The 17,508-nt window shown below is 46.3% G+C and overlaps 1 protein-coding gene across 7 annotated transcripts in view; it reads left to right on the forward strand.

Moving 5' to 3' along the window:
• Window positions 1–17,508, forward strand: part of dock10 (dedicator of cytokinesis 10) — a 173,096-nt gene that overhangs the window by 109,445 nt on the left and 46,143 nt on the right. For 6 of the 7 annotated variants that reach the window (XM_055896528.1, XM_055896529.1, XM_055896526.1 and 3 more), the window contains exons 14-33: window positions 2,034–2,116; window positions 2,384–2,506; window positions 2,818–2,897; window positions 3,204–3,391; window positions 3,995–4,060; window positions 4,162–4,254; window positions 4,725–4,848; window positions 5,378–5,499; window positions 5,814–5,897; window positions 6,222–6,314; window positions 7,499–7,617; window positions 7,792–7,861; window positions 9,238–9,351; window positions 9,929–10,000; window positions 11,215–11,361; window positions 12,059–12,142; window positions 12,777–12,873; window positions 13,008–13,040; window positions 13,487–13,665; window positions 15,551–15,667. In XM_055896528.1, coding sequence (XP_055752503.1) covers window positions 2,034–2,116; window positions 2,384–2,506; window positions 2,818–2,897; window positions 3,204–3,391; window positions 3,995–4,060; window positions 4,162–4,254; window positions 4,725–4,848; window positions 5,378–5,499; window positions 5,814–5,897; window positions 6,222–6,314; window positions 7,499–7,617; window positions 7,792–7,861; window positions 9,238–9,351; window positions 9,929–10,000; window positions 11,215–11,361; window positions 12,059–12,142; window positions 12,777–12,873; window positions 13,008–13,040; window positions 13,487–13,665; window positions 15,551–15,667 — 2,088 coding nt within the window. The remainder of the gene's footprint in view (window positions 1–2,033; window positions 2,117–2,383; window positions 2,507–2,817; window positions 2,898–3,203; window positions 3,392–3,994; window positions 4,061–4,161; window positions 4,255–4,724; window positions 4,849–5,377; window positions 5,500–5,813; window positions 5,898–6,221; window positions 6,315–7,498; window positions 7,618–7,791; window positions 7,862–9,237; window positions 9,352–9,928; window positions 10,001–11,214; window positions 11,362–12,058; window positions 12,143–12,776; window positions 12,874–13,007; window positions 13,041–13,486; window positions 13,666–15,550; window positions 15,668–17,508) is intronic. The other variant, XM_055896527.1, reaches the window with a different exon arrangement.

The raw sequence follows: 17,508 nt of genomic DNA on the forward strand, positions 1-17,508 counted from the left end.
CAGGGAGACAGGACAGACAGCCGATCGTCCTTGCAGTGGCAGACCACGTGTAACAACACGTGCACAGGATCGGTACATCCGAACATCACACCTGTGGGACAGGTACAGGATGGCAACAAAAACTGTCCGAGTTACACTAGGAACGCACAATCCCTCCATCAGTGATCCGCAATAGGCTAAGAGAGGCTGGACTGAGCGCTTGTAGGCCTGTTGTGAGGCAGGTCCTCACCAGACATCACCGGCAACAATGTCGCCTATGGGCACAAACCCACCGTCGCTGGACCAGACATGACTGGCAAAAAGTGCTCTACACGGTTTTGTCTCACCAGGGATAATGGTCGGATTTGCGTTAATCATTGAAGGAATGAGCGTTACACCGAGGCCTGTACTCTGGAGCGGGATCGATTTGGAGGTGGAGGGTCTGTCATGGTCTGGGGCGGTGTTTCACAGCATCATCGGACTGAGATAGTTGTCATTGTCAGGCAATCTCAACGCTGTGCGTTACAGGGAAGACATCCTCCTCCCTCATGTGGTACCCTTCCTGCAGGCTCATCCTGACATGACCCTCCAGTATGACAATGCCACCAGCCATACTGCTCGTTGTATGCGTGATTTCCTGCAAGACAGGCATGTCAGTGTTCTGCCATGGCCAGCGAAGAGCCCGGATCTCAATCCCATTGAGCACGTCTGTGACCTGTTGGATTAGAGGGTGATGGCTAGGGCCGTTCCCACCAGAAATGTCCGGGAACTTGCAGGTGCCTTGGTGGAAGAGTGGGGTAACATCTCACAGCAAGAACTGGCAAATCTGGTGCAGTCCATGAGGAGGAGATGCACTGCAGTACTTAATGCAGCTAGTGGCCACACCAGATACTGACGGTTACTTTTGATTTTGACCCCCCCTTTGTTCAGGGACACATTATTTAATTCCTGTTAGTCACATATCTGTGGAACTTGTTCAGTTTATGTCTCAGTTGTTGAATCTTGGTATGTTCATACAAATATTTATACGTTAAGTTTGCTGAAAATAAACGCAGTTGACAGTGAGATGACGTTTCTTTTTTTGCTGAGTTTAGTTTTGTAGGATGAAATATCTTGAGATGCACCATCTCATTTTCAATTTATATATATATATATATATATATATATATATATATATATATATATATATATATATATATATATATAAATGCATTTTTGGGGGAGGCACTTGAGATATATATATATATATATATATATATATATATATATATATAAGAATACTTAGAAACAAGAATAATATGGCAACTACTGTGTAGTAGTAATTATAATAATAATAATAATAATAACTGTGTAGTAGTAATTATATAATAATAATAATAATAATAATAATTAAATCATGTTTTTTTTTTTTTTTTTACTTACATTAACAGCGATTTTTTTTAAAATTACTTATTGACTTAAAACTAATAAAAACTGCAAATCCAATTTGTGAATCCTCCAACCAGGAAGACTTATGTCTCTGAAAATCTATGTCGCGTAAGGGGACGGGAGTTAATGTGTAGAACAATGTACAGTAAAACACAGCTTGTTTTTCCCAAGCCCTTAGTAGTAAAACAGCGGTATGCACATCCTTTACAGGGTCTTTCCAGTGAGATTTCATGTCAAGCTCTATTTAAATGCCCCTTAATCACACAGGGAAGTCATTTCTCCTCATACTGTAGATATTTTTTGTCCAAGATGCCCCCACAGAATTCAGAGTGGGATTCTGAAATCCTGGCTACTCAAGTTGAGTAGATGAGCAGACGGGGAGCGCTGCGCCTCCTGCCAGGTTCCTGACACCCCTGTTGATTTAGATTTATCTTACGTCAAGGATCATTTATTTGTGTGTTTTCTGAAACCCGCCGGCAGACTTAAAAAATATCAACTATGCGGCCCCTTTTATAAGTAATGTTTCCTTCTCTGTCTCTCTCTCTCTGCCCCCCCCCTCTCTCTCCCTCTCTCTCTGCCCCCCTTTCTCTCTCTCCCTCTCTCTTTCACTTCCTGTCCCTTTGAAGACGGTTCAAAAGATGCTGAAATCCAACAAGCAGTTCTGCAGTAAACTGGGGAAGTACCACATGCCATTTGCCTGGTCCATCAGGTGAGGGACACTGAGGCACACTGTGTTTTCTGGTATCCTACTCACTCCATATCCTTTTATTGACCTTTTCTCCTTTAATGATCAAACTGCCGTTACTGCATCGCAAGGAATGTCTATAAAGGTAATTGATCACTTTTCACTGTATCTTACACTCAAATCTATTGTCCTGTCTGTCTTGTCTGTGCATCCGTCCGTCTGTCTGCCTCGTCTGTTCTGCCTGCCTGCCTGCCCGTCTGTCTATCTGTCTTGCCTTGCTGTCTGTCTCAGGTCTGTGTTTAAGGACAATCAGGGGACAGTGGACCGGGAGTCTCGCTTCTCGCCCCTCTTCAAACAGGAGAGCAACAAGATCTCCACCGAAGATCTCATCAAGCTGGTGTCTGAGTACAGGAGGTAGGCCACCGAAAGGATATCAAGGCTGCATCCCAAATGGCACCCAATTCCCTATTTAGTGCACAACTTTTGACCAGGTCCCATAGGGCTCGAGTTGAAAGTAGAGCACTATATGGGAAATAGGTTGCCATTTGGGATACAGGCCAAATCATGTCAGTTCGACCCCATGGTCCAGATCCCTTTTTTAGGTCAGAGTCATAGAGTTTGTCATGGCCATCTAACCCGACCTGGAAAACTCCTGGCCCTAGTCATAGTGAATGTATGGTGCTCACTGCTCACCCAATTCCTTGGCTCTCTCTGTGTCTTTGCAGGGCTGAGAAGACCAGTAAACTGCAGACCATTCCAGGGAACCTGGACATCACTGTGGACTATGTCCCTATGGAGCATCCAAGTAAGTCGGAACACTCTTTTCTCTTTCTTTCGACACCCCTCATGTCTCTCCTCTCTCTTTATTTTCTCTTTCCCTCTCTCTAGCTCTTCCCCCTCTATCTCTCTTTCTACCCCTCTCTCTCTCCATCTCTATCTCTCTCCAATTCAATTTAAGGGCTTTATTGGCATGGGAAACATATGTTTACATTGCCAAAGCAAGTGAAATAGATAATACACACAAATAAAATAAACAATACAAAATTAACAGTAAACATTACACTCACATAAATTCCCCAAATACTAAAGACGTCTGCCTGTCTGCCTGCAGACTGTGTGACGTCATCCTACGTGCCGGTCAAGCCCTTCGAGGACTGCAGCCAGCACCAGGCCACCGTGGAGGTGGAGGAGTTTGTCCAGGACTCCACCAAGTTCACCCAGCCACACCGCGTCTACAAGAACCACGTCTACGTCTACCCCCGACACCTCAAATACGACAGCCAGAAGAGCTTCGCCAAGGTACCGTACACACCCAAACCCACACATCGCATGTAATGTACACTAGATATACTCAGAAATATCATGGCAAGGAAGCAAAATTTGAAGCAAACTTAATTTTGAGGAAAACCGACCTCATGTTGGAAAGGAAAAAGCCATATGTTGTCACCCAGAGTCACGTTTGTTTACCCTCCCAGCTATAGCACACAATATTTGACATAAAGCAGGTTTACTAAATGTTTTTTTTTTGCCATGGAATAATGTAGTGTTGTGATACTGGTATTGTGAAAACTCTTCTAGATACTAAGGAAAGAACATGTAGTAGATACACAAGTCACACTGTACATTTCATATGTATATACTCTATTCTACTGTATTTTAGGCAACGTCACTCAGAAATTGCTCTTCCTAATATTTATCTATTTTTTAATTCCATTATTTTACTTTTATATCGGTGTGTATTGTTGTGAATTGTTAGATACCGCTACACCCGCAATATTATCTGCAAAATATGTGTATGTGACCAATACAATTTGATTAGATTTGACTTACATGGGACCTCTTTGCAGACACGCGTGAAACACTGTATGCCCACAAATGTCACAATGTTATTTTCGTTCACAGGCTCGTAACCTTGCAGTCTATGTGGAGTTTCGGAGTTCGGATGAGGAAGTTGCCAAACCTTTGAAGGTGTAGTATCTCCTCTGTCATTGATAGCATTTAGAGTATCATGGTGGATTGTTGGAAAAACTTCACTTTCTCTCTTTTTTTTTTTTTACTTGCTGCCTCAGTGCATATACGGCAAGCCTGGGGGTCCAGTTTACACCACAGCAGCCTGTTCCATAGTCCTTCACCACTCCCAGAACCCAGACTTCTATGATGAGGTGAGTGCGGAAGGAGACGGTTGAAGAGGTATATGGCTAGAGATGGAAGGAGAGGGGGAGAGGCACGGGAAGAGATTGATTGGACGGGGTGCGCGCAGGGCTCTTATTGCCTGGCAGCCGGTTTTGTTTGTGCTTAGGCCAACTCCTCTGATGCTCATTATCATGAATGAGAGGGGTTGAAGCACAATCAGACATGTGCGTACCAGGCTAGAGCCCTCACCGTGTAGTGGCTGGTATAGGATAAAGTTGCCCCCAGAAGGGGAAGCTGATCCTAGATCTGTACCCAGGGGAACCTTCACCCTGGAATTTAGTGGCTCAGTTGATTGTTCACCACTGTGACACCAGTTGTCAATTCATCTTCTTTTTTTACGTATTGAGGCGTTTGTTTTAACGCACGATAAATTGTGATTTGATTTGATTTCTGTGCCTGTTTGTGAAATGGTCCCTTTGTTTCATCCTCTGCGTGCCAGGTGAAGATTGAGTTGCCCACCCAGCTCCACGAGAAGCACCATCTACTCTTCTCCTTCTACCATGTGACCTGTGACATCAACGCCAAGACCAACTCCAAGAAGAAGGAGGCCCTGGAGACCCCAGGTAGGGAGGAAGGAGAAATACTGTGGTCCTGGGTGGCTCACTTGGTAGAGCGTGGCGTTTGCGACACGCCAGGGTCGTGGGTTTGACTCCCGCTGGGGCCAGCAGTCTGAAAAGATATGCTTGTATAAAAGCATCTGTTAGGTGGCATGTATTAATACTGCCTTTGAGGCAAGTCTGTCAATGCAGTGGATGCTGGCTAGTCGGCGTAGGCCTATCACTGTGCAGCAACATCGCCTCGCGGTAGGGGATACTGTTTTGATTGTGTTAGCGAATCCAGGAGTGTGGTGGCGCATGCTACATCTACAGGCCATTACTACCGTGCTCTTGCTTTGCTTGCTCTTTGGCATCTGGGCCAGGTTGTAAAAGGACTTTGTGGCAACTGCGGATATAACAAGGCCTTTATTAATACATCTGATTGATTGATTTACACATTACATACAGTATAGTGTTTTCCCATGTGTTCTTTCGCCTGTGTGTGTGTGTGTACGCCCTGTGCATTGTGTGTGTGTGTGCGTGTGTGTGACTGCAGTGGGCTACTCGTGGCTGCCTCTGCTCAGAGAGGGTCGCCTGGCCTCACAGGAGTTCAACATCCCTGTGTCCTGTAGCCTGCCCCCTGGATACCTGCTCGTCAAAGAACCCGGATCTACTAAGGTATAGGAGGGGGGAGACGGGGAGGGAGGGTGAGATGAATGGAAGGGAGCGAGCGAGGGGGGAGGGAGGGAGTTAATAGAGAAAATAGGGGGGAAAGTAGAAAGAGAATATTTGCATGGAAGGAGATACAGTAATTGAAAGAGAAGGCATTTTTGCTTTGTTAATGCAAATGTGAGTTTTGTCATGTCATAAAATTGAATTGATAGAGAGAGAGAGAGAGAGAGGTATGAAGAGAGCACACCCAAGGGAACAACAGTAAAGTGTGAAGCAAGCACCCTGGTGCTCAGTGACCCTTCCTCCCTCTCTCCCCCCAGAACGGCTCAGATCTGAAGTGGGTGGACGGAGGTAAGCCCATATTCAAGGTCTCCACCAACGTCCTCTCCACAGTCTACACTCAGGTAAGTCTGGCTTCACCCTGCCACTCCTTGGAAGCGCCACAAGTCAACTTTGTTCTTGAAATAAAAAAGTGTACTTAACCGAACATTAACGGGTCTCAACTCCAGCAAGGCAATCCTTGTTATCCCATCGTGATTTTAGGATTGTGCCCCAAAGGGAACCCTATCCCCTATTTAGAGCACTACTTTTGACCATAGGGCTCTGGTCAAAACTAGTGCACTTTGTAGAGTTCCGTTTGGGATGCAGATTCAATTAGTCCTCATCTCCACTCAGTGATGCTGGTTCTGGTTCTGGTTGTGACCGTGTCTTCTCTCTTTGATCGCCAGGAGCCCCACCTGAATCGCTTCTTCCAGCAGTGCCAAAAACGAGAGACGGACCTCTCCCAATCACCTACCTCAAACTTCCTCAACTGCCTGAAGGTTTGGAGAAATTAATGAAGGAAGGGAGGGAGGATAGATGGATGACTTCACATCTCTGCATTCTGCTCCCATACTATACACCCCATCACTGACTGTCTTTCTCTCTCGCTCCCTCCCTCTCTCTATCTCTCTCTCTGTCTATGGCTATCTCTCTATCTCTGTCTGGCTATCTCTATATCTATGGCTATCTCTCTGTCTATGGTTACCTCTCTCTCTGTCTATGGCTACCTCTCTCTCTGTCTATGGCTATCTCTCTCTCTGTCTATGGCTATATCTCTGTCTATGGCTATCTCTATCTATATCTGTCTATGGCTATCTCTCTATCTATATCTGTCTATGGCTATCTCTCTATCTCTCTCTGTCTATGGCTATCTCTCTATCTCTCTCTGTCTATGGCTACCTCTCTCTCTGTCTATGGCTATCTCTTTCTCTGTCAATGGCTATATCTCTGTCTATGGCTATCTCTCTCTGTCTATGGCTATCTCTCTATCTATATCTCTGTCTATGGCTATCTCTCTCTCTGTCTATGGCTATCTCTCTCTCTGTCTATGGCTATCTCTCTCTCTGTCTATGGCTATCTCTCTATCGCTCTCTCTGTCTATGGCTATCTCTCTATCTCTCTCTCTGTCTATGGCTATCTCTCTATCTCTCGCTCTCTGTCTATGGCTATCTCGCTCTCTGTCTATGGCTATCTCGCTCTCTGTCTATGGCTATCTCGCTCTCTGTCTATGGCTATCTCGCTCTCTGTCTATGGCTATCTCGCTCTCTGTCTATGGCTATCTCGCTCTCTGTCTATGGCTATCTCGCTCTCTGTCTACGGCTATCTCTCTCTCTGTCTATGGCTATCTCTCTATCTCTCTGTCTATGGCTATCTCTCTCTCTGTCTACGGCTATCTCTCTCTCTGTCTATGGCTATCTCTCTCTCTGTCTATGGCTATCTCTCTATCTCTCTCTCTGTCTACGGCTATCTCTCTCTCTGTCTATGGCTATCTCTCTCTCTGTCTATGGCTATCTCTCTATCGCTCTCTCTGTCTATGGCTATCACTCTCTCTGTCTATGGCTATCACTCTCTCTGTCTATGGCTATCTCTCTATCGCTCTCTCTGTCTATGGCTATCTCTCTATCGCTCTCTCTGTCTATGGCTGTCTCTGTTTCTCTTTCTCTTCCTTCTCTCTCTCCCACAGGGCTTACTGAGCATTGAGAAGATTCCAGTGATAATTCGTTTCCTGCCGGTGCTCTTCAACCAGCTGTTCAAGGTCCTCACCCAGAACGACAACGACGAAGTCACCACCACCACCACCAGGTAGGATGGGGCACTGCAGGCCACAGACCACTCTCACTGCTACAGGATCCTGCAGGGATACATGTTGCCAGATCATGAATATTGCCAGATTAGCTATTAATGTTGCCAGGTTATGAATGTTGCCAGATAATGATGACGACTGAGTGACCACCTTGTTGGCATGTGTTTCACCAGGGTGCTGGTCCACATTGTTGCTAAGTGCCATGAAGAAAACCTAGACCACTACCTGCACTCCTACATAAAGGTATGGTGCTCATTTCATTGGGATGTTAGCCCTGTCTTGCAGGAAGAGCGAGGCTCCGATTCTGCAGTTGTTTAGCCGGGTAGTGTCATAGGGTGGAGGAGAGGGGTTGGGATGAGAGGAGAGGAGAGAAGGGGAAAGGAGAGGAGAGGAGAAGAGAAGGGATGGCATGAGAGGAGAGCAGAGGGGAGGGGAAGAGAGTAGCACACAGACAGCTTCATTTGTGAAGGCAGAGAAGGAGGCGTTGTGTGTGTGCACGTTTACACGTGAGAGTGTGTGTGCGTGTGTACGTACGTGGTGTGTGTGTGTGTGGGCAGAGGTGGGGGCTTTGGGGTGTGGTGAGTGCAGGAGCGTGGCTGAGGGGCTAGGGTAATGTGCCCAGAACACTGTGGACACAGAGAGAAGAGAGAGTCTGCCACACACACACGGCTCTCAGCTAACACACAGATAAGCATGGCTGTGGGGAAGAGAAAAGGGGGGTGTCTGGTGGAAGGCAAACAAGGACACCGAGCCTTTTCAATAAAAAGAAGCAAGGCATGCTTGTTAAGAAGAGAGCGATAGAGAGAGAGAGACCGACAGACGGAGAGAGAGAGAGAGAGAGGAAGAGACTGAAAGTGAGAAAGGGAAATGGAGAATAGAACCAGTTTACCACCAGCTTTTTCATGTCTGGTAGAAAGAAAACGAGAATCCTGCAATTGATCTTTAAGAGGGGCAGAGGGACAGAAAGAGAAATGGAGGGAGGGTGGAAGGAGAGGAGGAGGAGGAGGGGAAAGAATGGGAGGGCCACTGTAATGGAACTGCTGTTACTATGGCAACTGATTGGCATGCTGCTCGGGGGTGGGGGCTAGCAGCAAGCAATTTTCGGCCAGTGCTTTCTCGCCGTGTGGGTGTGTGCCTGGGTGCACAGAAGTGTGTGTGCATGTGTGCGTGCGTCGATGCAAATGTGTGTGTGTGCATGTGTGTGTGGTTACCATAGTTCATTACCAAACTCAATTGGGTGACGTCAGTGGTAATGAGGTGTGTGTCACACACATACAGTGTGGGTGGAACATTTCTCACAAAAAGAGAAAAAGAGATTGATTGCCAAAATAAGCTAATTTTGTCCGACTCAACTTTTTCTTATTCCTCATAACTCTGATTACATCAACCTTACTCGGTGTTGTTATGTTAATATGTAGGTTTAATTAAATGCAGAGCCAAGCATGTTGCATGTTTGGTTCCCTTGATGCTAGTAATGCGTGTACAGTAGAGAGAGAGAAAAGGTGTGTCTGTCTCTGTCTGTTTGTCTCTATGTCTGTCTCTGTGTCTGTCTCTGTCGGACTCTCTGTGTGTCTGGCCGTCTGTCTCACTGACCTTGTTCTCTCCTCTGCGGTGGTCAGTTTGTGTTCAAGGCGGAGTCGCACGGCTTCCGGACGGTCCACGAGGAGCTGGCCAAGGGCATGACCTCTGACCTGAAGAGCAACGAGCAGCCGGCCGTCAGGAACATCCTCAGGGTGAGCCTAGATGGCCGCCACGCCCAGCCCCGAATGACACCCTAATGACACCCAGTCCCAAGTGACACCCTATTCCCATGAAGGAAACCACAGGGCTCTGGTCTGTGAAAAGTGCACTGTAAAGGGAATAGGGTGGATAGTCCCATGATCTACAGATGCTCACACGATCAACAAACTGTCAACTGCAACTCTGTTGACATGCAACTGCTTGCTAGGGTTACGGTTAGGTTTAGGGTTAGAGTAAGGGTTAGGCCTAGGGTTAAGGTTAGGTTTAGGGTTAGAGTAAGGGTTAAGGGTTAGGTCTAGTGTTAGTGTTAGTGAATAGTTAATTGAAATGTTGAGAGTTAGTTGGACATCTACTGAACATCTACAAACCTATTTGGGACTATCCAAATAAAGTCATACGTAGAAATGTCATGCATAGACATGATAGGATGCCTTATCTTACATAGCAAAGCAGTCTGTATGCTCTACATTATATATTTCATTGTGCCGTTGAATGTGACCCTGAGTGCTTAACTGAACGTGACCCGCATAATCTGACCCCTGTTTGACCTTTTACCCCTGTCTGCTGCAGTTTTCCTGGTTCTTCTTCGAACTCATTGTCAAGTCCATGGCCCAGCATCTAATGGATTCAGACAATGTCAAGGTATAGAAACATAACATATGAAGGTATAATATGTACATATACACTCACCGGCCAGTTTATTAGGTACACCCAACTAGTAGTAGGTCGGACCCCCATTTGCCTTCTGAACAGCCTGAATTCTTCGGGGCATTCTATAATGTTTCGGAAACGTTCCACAGGGATGTTGGTCCATGCTGACGCGATGGCATCACACAGTTGCTGCAGATTGGACGGCGGTACATTCATGCTGCGAACCGCCTGTTCCATCTCATCCCAAAGATGTTCTATTGGGTTGAGGTCTGGGCACTGACCAGGACACTAAAGTAAACTGAACTCGCTGTCATGTTCCAGGTGATGTCCACTCCTCAATTGTCCAGTGTTGGTGATCGCGTGCCCACTGGAGCCGCTTCTTCTTGTTTTTAGCTGATAGGAGTGGAACCCAGTGTAGTCGTCTGCTGCAATAGCCCATCCGTGACAAGGATCGACAAGTTGTGCATTGCGAGATGCTGTTCTGCACACCACTGTTGTAACGGCTCTGTTATGTGTCTGTTTGTGGCCCGAGTGTTAGCTTGCACGATTCTTGCCATTCTCCTTTTGACCTCTCTCGTCAACGAGCTGTTTTCGCCCAGAGAACTGCCGCTAACTGGATGTTTGTTGTTTGTCGCTCCCTTCTCGGTAAACCCTAGACACGGTCGTGCGTGAAAAGCCCAGGAGGACGGCCGTTTCTGAGATACTGGATCCGGCGCGCCCGGCACCAACGATCATGCCACGCTTAAAGTCTCTTAGGTCACTTGTTTTGCCCATTCTAACGTTGGTGGCTGCTTTATATAGCAAACCACGGCCGCATGACTCACTGTCTGTAGGAGCGATCCATTTTCATGAACGGGGGGTGGGGGGGGGGGGGGGGGGGGGTGTACTTAATAAACTGGCCAGTGTGTGTATATGCCACTTACCAGACACTTTTATCCAAAGCGACTTACAGTACGATACAAAAAAAAAGTTAGTACTCAAGTTAGTACTCAAGTCTCATAAATTCAGATTCTCTCCTACCGTCCGAACCATATATTGGGCCTGCATCTGTCTTATGTCCCACTGTACCATTCAGTGCTGTTACTGCATACATTTTGTAGTATGTACATACGATCCCTGCTGGAATTGAACCTACGACCTTAGTGTTGCTAATGGAACTTATACATTAGGCTTATATGTTAAGTTCCATGTTACGTGTGCCTCAGCTCCCTCGACCACAGAGGTTCCCTTCAACCTACCTGAGTCGTCTGGAGAGCCTAGTCATGACCGTGTCCGACCACATCTTCTGGAAGAACAAGGAGCTGGCAGAGGAGACCCGCAGTGCAAACCTGGCCGTGGCAGCCTTTGTCAAGGTGAGCATCATACACTGACACACACACACAGTACATGCTTAGGGAGCTGTCCTTATCACTTGTCGAGATCGAGCTCCAATGCTGCCAATGGTAATACATTTGTGTTCCCTGACTAATGAAGCGGAGATGAACGCAATTAAGCTAACTGTAAATTGAAAATGTCTTCCGCTGCTAACTATTGTTCGATATTGATTTCCTTAAAGAGATTCTCCGGTATTTTGTGTACTTTTGTAGACTCGTGAGCCACAAGTGGTCCCCGAAAATTGCATAGTACGTCACATATGTGCACCACTTCATTGCTCTCTCTCTGTCTGCTCTGGGTGCATGATGTGCCTCTTGCTAGATGTCACTCAAATGCGAGGGGCTGAAGCTCATTGGCTAGAACTTGAATTGCTAGGGAGGTAAAACAGTAATTCTGCTTATAGATTATGCATGGATGAACTACATGTTGACTCATCTAGCCGAAAGCCGGAGGTTTAAAAGATACTTAGAAGTCTCCAAAATTCCGGAGCATGTTTTTAACTGTGTTGTGAAATTATGAAATGGTCTCTCTCTTTCATGTTCTTCATTAACTAATGCTGACCCCGACTCTCCATCTCTCCCTTTCTCCATCCATCACTCCCTCTTTCCCTACCTCCCTACTCTCCTCCCTATCTCCCTCCCCCTCTCCCCTCCCTCTTTTCCTCCGTCCCTCCAGCGTTGCTTCACCCTCATGGACCGAGGGTTCACCTTCAAGCTGATCAGCAACTATGTCAACATGATCACAGCCACTGACAACAAGGTTGCACACACACTCACATACACGTACAAACACACACACATACACACGTTCTTCTCATTCTGTCTCTCATTCACAGAATTGTGTGCATAAAGCATTTGCTTATCCGTCGGTGTAACAGCCAATGTCACTCACTGTAGAATAGAAAGCATTAGAAAACACTGAAATAGATACTAGAATAGAAAACACTGAAATAGATACTAGAATAGAAAACAATGAAATAGATACTAGAATAGAAAACACTGAAATAGATACTAGAATAGAAAACGATGAAATAGATACTAGAATAGAAAACACTGAAATAGATACTAGAATAGAAAACAGTGAAATAGATACTAGAATAGAAAACACTGAAATAGATACTAGAATAGAAAACACTGAAATAGATACTAGAATAGAAAACACTGAAATAGATACTAGAATAGAAAACACTGAAATAGATACTAGAATAGAAAACAATGAAATAGATACTAGAATAGAAAACAATGAAATAGATACTAGACTAGAAAACAATGAAATAGATACTAGAATAGAAAACAATGAAATAGATACTAGAATAGAAAACAATGTACTTCAGATATGTTGTGGTGTTTTTATTCAGTCAATCAGGTTGTGACCCCGACGTTTCTCTCAACAGGTGCTGTGTGAGTTTAAGTTTGAGTTCCTGCGAGAGGTGTGCAACCACGAGCACTACATCCCTCTCAGTCTGCCCCTCCCCTCCGCTCGCATCACAGGTCAGAAGTCATCTAGGGTTCACAGGGACCCAATCGAAGTGCGTCTTAGGTATTAACACCGTTGCATTCATCTTCATTCATTGCACCGCTTAACACTTTTCTTTTCTGTTCTTTCTCTTTCCTGTCCATTTCAGACAACGCATCACAAGAAACGCAAAGTGCTCAGGGTAACTATCGGTCCCCTTTTTATGATATTTTGTGATATTCACAAACCATCATTTAGTTTAGTGTAGTGGTACTAGGTACGAGGACCAGCTCTGGTCCCTGAGATGTTGCCAACCGGTCCCTAAAATGATTAGGTGACATGAATGTAGTCAATTCTAAAGTGTTAGTTTTCATGTAAGGATTCCTCCAAGAAGGAAGAACCACAGCTGTCTGGTCTCTGCTATAAAGCAAGTTGAGAAACACTGGTAAATGAGACTTGGATGCTTTTAGGGCACTGAGCTCTCTCTCTCTCTCTCTCTCTTTCTCTCGCTCTGCCGCCCACAACCCCCTCTCCATATCTCTCTCTCGAACTCTATCTCTCTTCATCCCCCTCTCTCTCTCTGCCTCTTTCTCTCCCCCTTTCTTCCCCCCCAAACCCCTCTCTCTCCCTCCTTACTCTCCACCCTAGTGGATGTGCCGGAGTACAGCCTGACGGGCGAGTTCTGCCGGAAGCACTTCCTGACGGGCTTGTTGCTACGGGAGCTGGGCCTGGCGTTGCAGGATGAGCAGGACCTGCGCCACCTGGCCCTCGCCAGCCTCAAGAACCTGATGGCCAAGCACTCGCTGGACGCCCGCTACGCCATGAAGGTACGCCACGCACGCCAGCACCATGTAGCGGGCACCAGATGATAATATAACATGTGTCCCTAATGGGACCGTATTTTCTGTATCGTGCACTAGTTTTGACCAGAGCCCTATAGCCTAGAAGTACACTGTATATACAAGAGTATATGGACACCCCTTCAAATGAGTGGATTTGGCTATTTCAGCCGCACCCATTGCTGACAGGTGTATAAAATTGAGCACACCGCCATGCAATCTCCATAGACAAACATTAGCAATAGAATGGCCTTTCCAACAAGTCAGTTCGACAAATTTCTTCCCTGTTAGAGCTGCCTCGGTCAACTGTTAAGTGGAAACGTCTAGTAGTAACAACGGCTCAGCCGCGAAGTGATAGGCCACACAAGCTCACAGAACGGGACCGGCGAGTGCTGAGGCGCGTAAAAAATAATCTGTCCTCGGTTGCAACACTTACTAGCAACACTTACTACCGAGTTCCAAACTGCCTCTGGAAGCAACGTCTGCACAAGAACTGTCCGTCGGGAGTTTCATAAAATGGGTTTCCATGGCCGAGCAGCCGCACTCAAGCCTAAGATCACCATGCACAATGCCAAGTGCTTGGCTGGAATGGTGTAAAGCTCACCTCCATTGGACTCTGGAGCAGTGGCAACGCGTTCTCTGAAGTGATGAGTCACGCTTCACCGTCTGGCAGTCCGACGGACCGTCTGGCAGTCCGACTACACTTACAAAGTGTATGTCTGTAAGAAAGAGATGTGAATGTAAGCTAGGGTCTTGTAGCAATATTAGCCTGGTTCCAGACATGTTTTAGTTTAGCCAACTCCTCTGATTACCGTTGACAGTTGACCTGGTTAAATAAAGGTGAAATAAAAAAAATGGTGAGTTGGCTGAAGCGCAAACAGTTCTGGGACCAGACTGTTCCAATATTGATGTTCCACACAGGAAACTGAAATATTTTGATTGGACAGTGTACGATGTACTATAGCTGACTGAAACATATTCACAGTAAAATACATTTTTAGATATTTGCCTGTCATCACTTCACACTTCCAGGAGTGTTTTCGGTGTCAAGATTTTCTCACAGATATTGGGTTGACTTAAAGCGTGTGTGTGTGTGTGTGTGTGTGTGTGTGTGAGTGTGTGGTGTGTGTGTGTGTGTTAGGAGCGAGAGGCACATTACAGTGATGGCTATGAGGATTTGAAACAGCAGGAAATCATTAAACTGGGCACACACGCTCTCTGACACACACACACCCTATCCTGCGGTCCTGTGTACAGGAAGCAGACTATGTAATGCGCCATTCCCACTGGGACCTCTGAGCACTCGAGGAGAGAAGGTGGCTTGGAGAGTGGTGCTGGGAAGGATCCAGGTTGCGTCCCAAATGGCGCCCTATTCCCTATAGTTCCTATAGGGCTCTGGTCAAGAGTAGTGCACCATGTAGGGAATAGGGTGCCATTTTGGACTCATCCCCAGACAGCCAGATCCCATCTGAGATTAGGAGCCTGCCAAACCCAACACTGTACAACTGTTGACAGATCTCTGTTTCTCGCTCTCTCAATCACGTAGAGTTTAAAACCCCTGATAGTTACTCTCTGTAGGTCTGTTGCTCACTATCGGTCTTTCTCTCTCTCTTTGTCTCTCTGTCTGTCTCATTCTATCTCCTCTCTCGCTCTCTGTCTCAAATTCTCTCTCTCTTTGTCTCTCTGTCTGTCTCAAATTCTCTCTCTCTCTGTCTCTCTCTCTCTCTTCCCTGCCTTTCTCCCTCACCCTCAAACTTCTCTCTCTCTCTCCTCCCATTCTCTATTTCTCTCTCCTCTCTCTCTCTGCCACCGCTCTCTTTCCTCCCTCTGCCCCTCCCCCTCTCTCTCCTCCCTCTCTCGTCATATTCTCCAGGATAAGCAGGCGAGAATAGCGTCCCTCTACCTGCCTCTGTACGGCCTCATCCTGGACAACATGCCTCGCTTCTTCCTCCGAGACCTCTTCCCCATCTACTTCACCTCCAGTGACCAAGTAAGAGCCTCCGCTGCAGCCCTGATTGACTGCAGCCCTGCCCACGACCAAGCAAAGTGCCACAAAGCCACTGTTGTTGTAGTGATGTCATAGTTTGGCGCGGCCCGCAGTGCTACTTTAGGGTCATGTATGTCCAGTCACAGCACCGTTCACAGAGGCTAGGGAGGGAGCGGTGGAGGGAGGGGGAGAGAGAGAGAGAGGAAGGGCAGGGATAAACGTTTACACAGGCACAGCCGCTAATGTTACTTTTAAACACAGGAAACGGTAATTAAGCTTTAATAAGGGAAACCTGCATTTATGGTTCCCATTTATATTAGACGTGCCTCGGGAGAACCTGGAAGGGAAATGTTTTGTTTTTATATTCATCATTGACAGGTAGTGGAATCGAGCTTTACCCAGGCAGACTCTCTCTAGACTCTCAGACTCCAATATCTTGCTCACTGGTGTTGCAGTGAACTGTGTCCCTCTGGGCCAGTGGAGTCAAAGTGAAATGTTTCCCTCTGGCCCAGTGGTGTTACAGTATAATGTTTCCCTCTAGCCTAGTGGTGTCAGTGAATTTTTTCCCTCTGTGCTAGTGGTGTCACAGTGAGATGTTTCCCTCTGGCCTAGTGGTGTCAAGGTGAAATGTTTCCCTCTAGCATAGTAATGTCACAGTGAAATGTATGCCTCTGGACCAGTTGTGTTAAAGGCTCTGCATGGTCAATCAGGGGTCTGAAGTGGTCGTACAGCATCGTTTACTGCAATGCAGCCTCCGCAAACGTCTGGGCTTTCAAACTTCTTGCGCTTAACGGAGCAGAGCAGAGCCATTGTGAAGGAAGTTGTCAAGGAAGTGAGTTTGTGTTTATACTGGACGTGCCGCCCCCACCTACCGTCAACCAGTCAATGCGGAGCTATTCCTTACACAATTTGAGAGGCGCACGGCGACTAGGTACGGAGCTTGATTTGGCCTCTGCATGGCTCCGGAGGCTCCGCAATTGCGTCAACCACTCCACAAATTTCATGTTAACAAACTATAGTTTTGGCAAGTCGGTTAGGACATTTACTTTGTGCATGACACAAGTCATTTTTCCAACAATTGTTTAGAGACAGATTATTTCACGTATAATTCACTGTATCACAATTCCAGTGGGTCAGAAGTTTACATACGCTAAGTTGACTGTGCCTTTAAACAGCTTGGAAAATTCCAGAAAATGATGTCATGGCTTTAGAAGGTTCTGATAGGGTAATTGACATAATTTGAGTCAATTGGAGGTGTACCTGTGGATGTATTTCAAGGCCTACCTTCAAACTCAGTGCCTCTTTGCTTGACATCATGGCAAAATCAAAAGAAATCAGCCAAGACCTCAGAAAAACAATTGTAGACCTCCACAAGTCTGGTTCATCCTTGGGAGCAATTTCCAAACGCCTGAAGGTACCACGTTCATCTGTACGAACAATAGTACGCAAGTATAAACACCATGGGACCACGCAGCCGTCATATCGCCCAGGAAGGAGACGCGTTCTGTCTCCTTGAGATGAATGTACTTTGGTGCAAAAAGTGCAAATCAATCGCAGAACAACAGCAAAGGACCTTGTGAAGATGCTGGAGGAAACAGGTACAAAAGTATCTATATCCACAGTAAAACGAGTCCTATATCGACATAACCTGAAAGGCCGCTCAGCAAGGAAGAAGACACTGCTCCAACACCGCCATCAAAAAGCCAGACTACGGTTTGCAACTGCACATGGGGACAAAGATCATACTTTTTGGAGAAATATCCTCTGGTCTGATGTTTGGCCATAATGACCATCGTTATGTTTGGAGGAAACAGGGGGAGGCTTGCAAGCCGAAGAACACCATC

The sequence above is a fragment of the Salvelinus fontinalis genome, chromosome 33, assembly GCF_029448725.1.
Source record: "Salvelinus fontinalis isolate EN_2023a chromosome 33, ASM2944872v1, whole genome shotgun sequence".
Lineage (NCBI taxonomy): Eukaryota > Metazoa > Chordata > Actinopteri > Salmoniformes > Salmonidae > Salvelinus > Salvelinus fontinalis.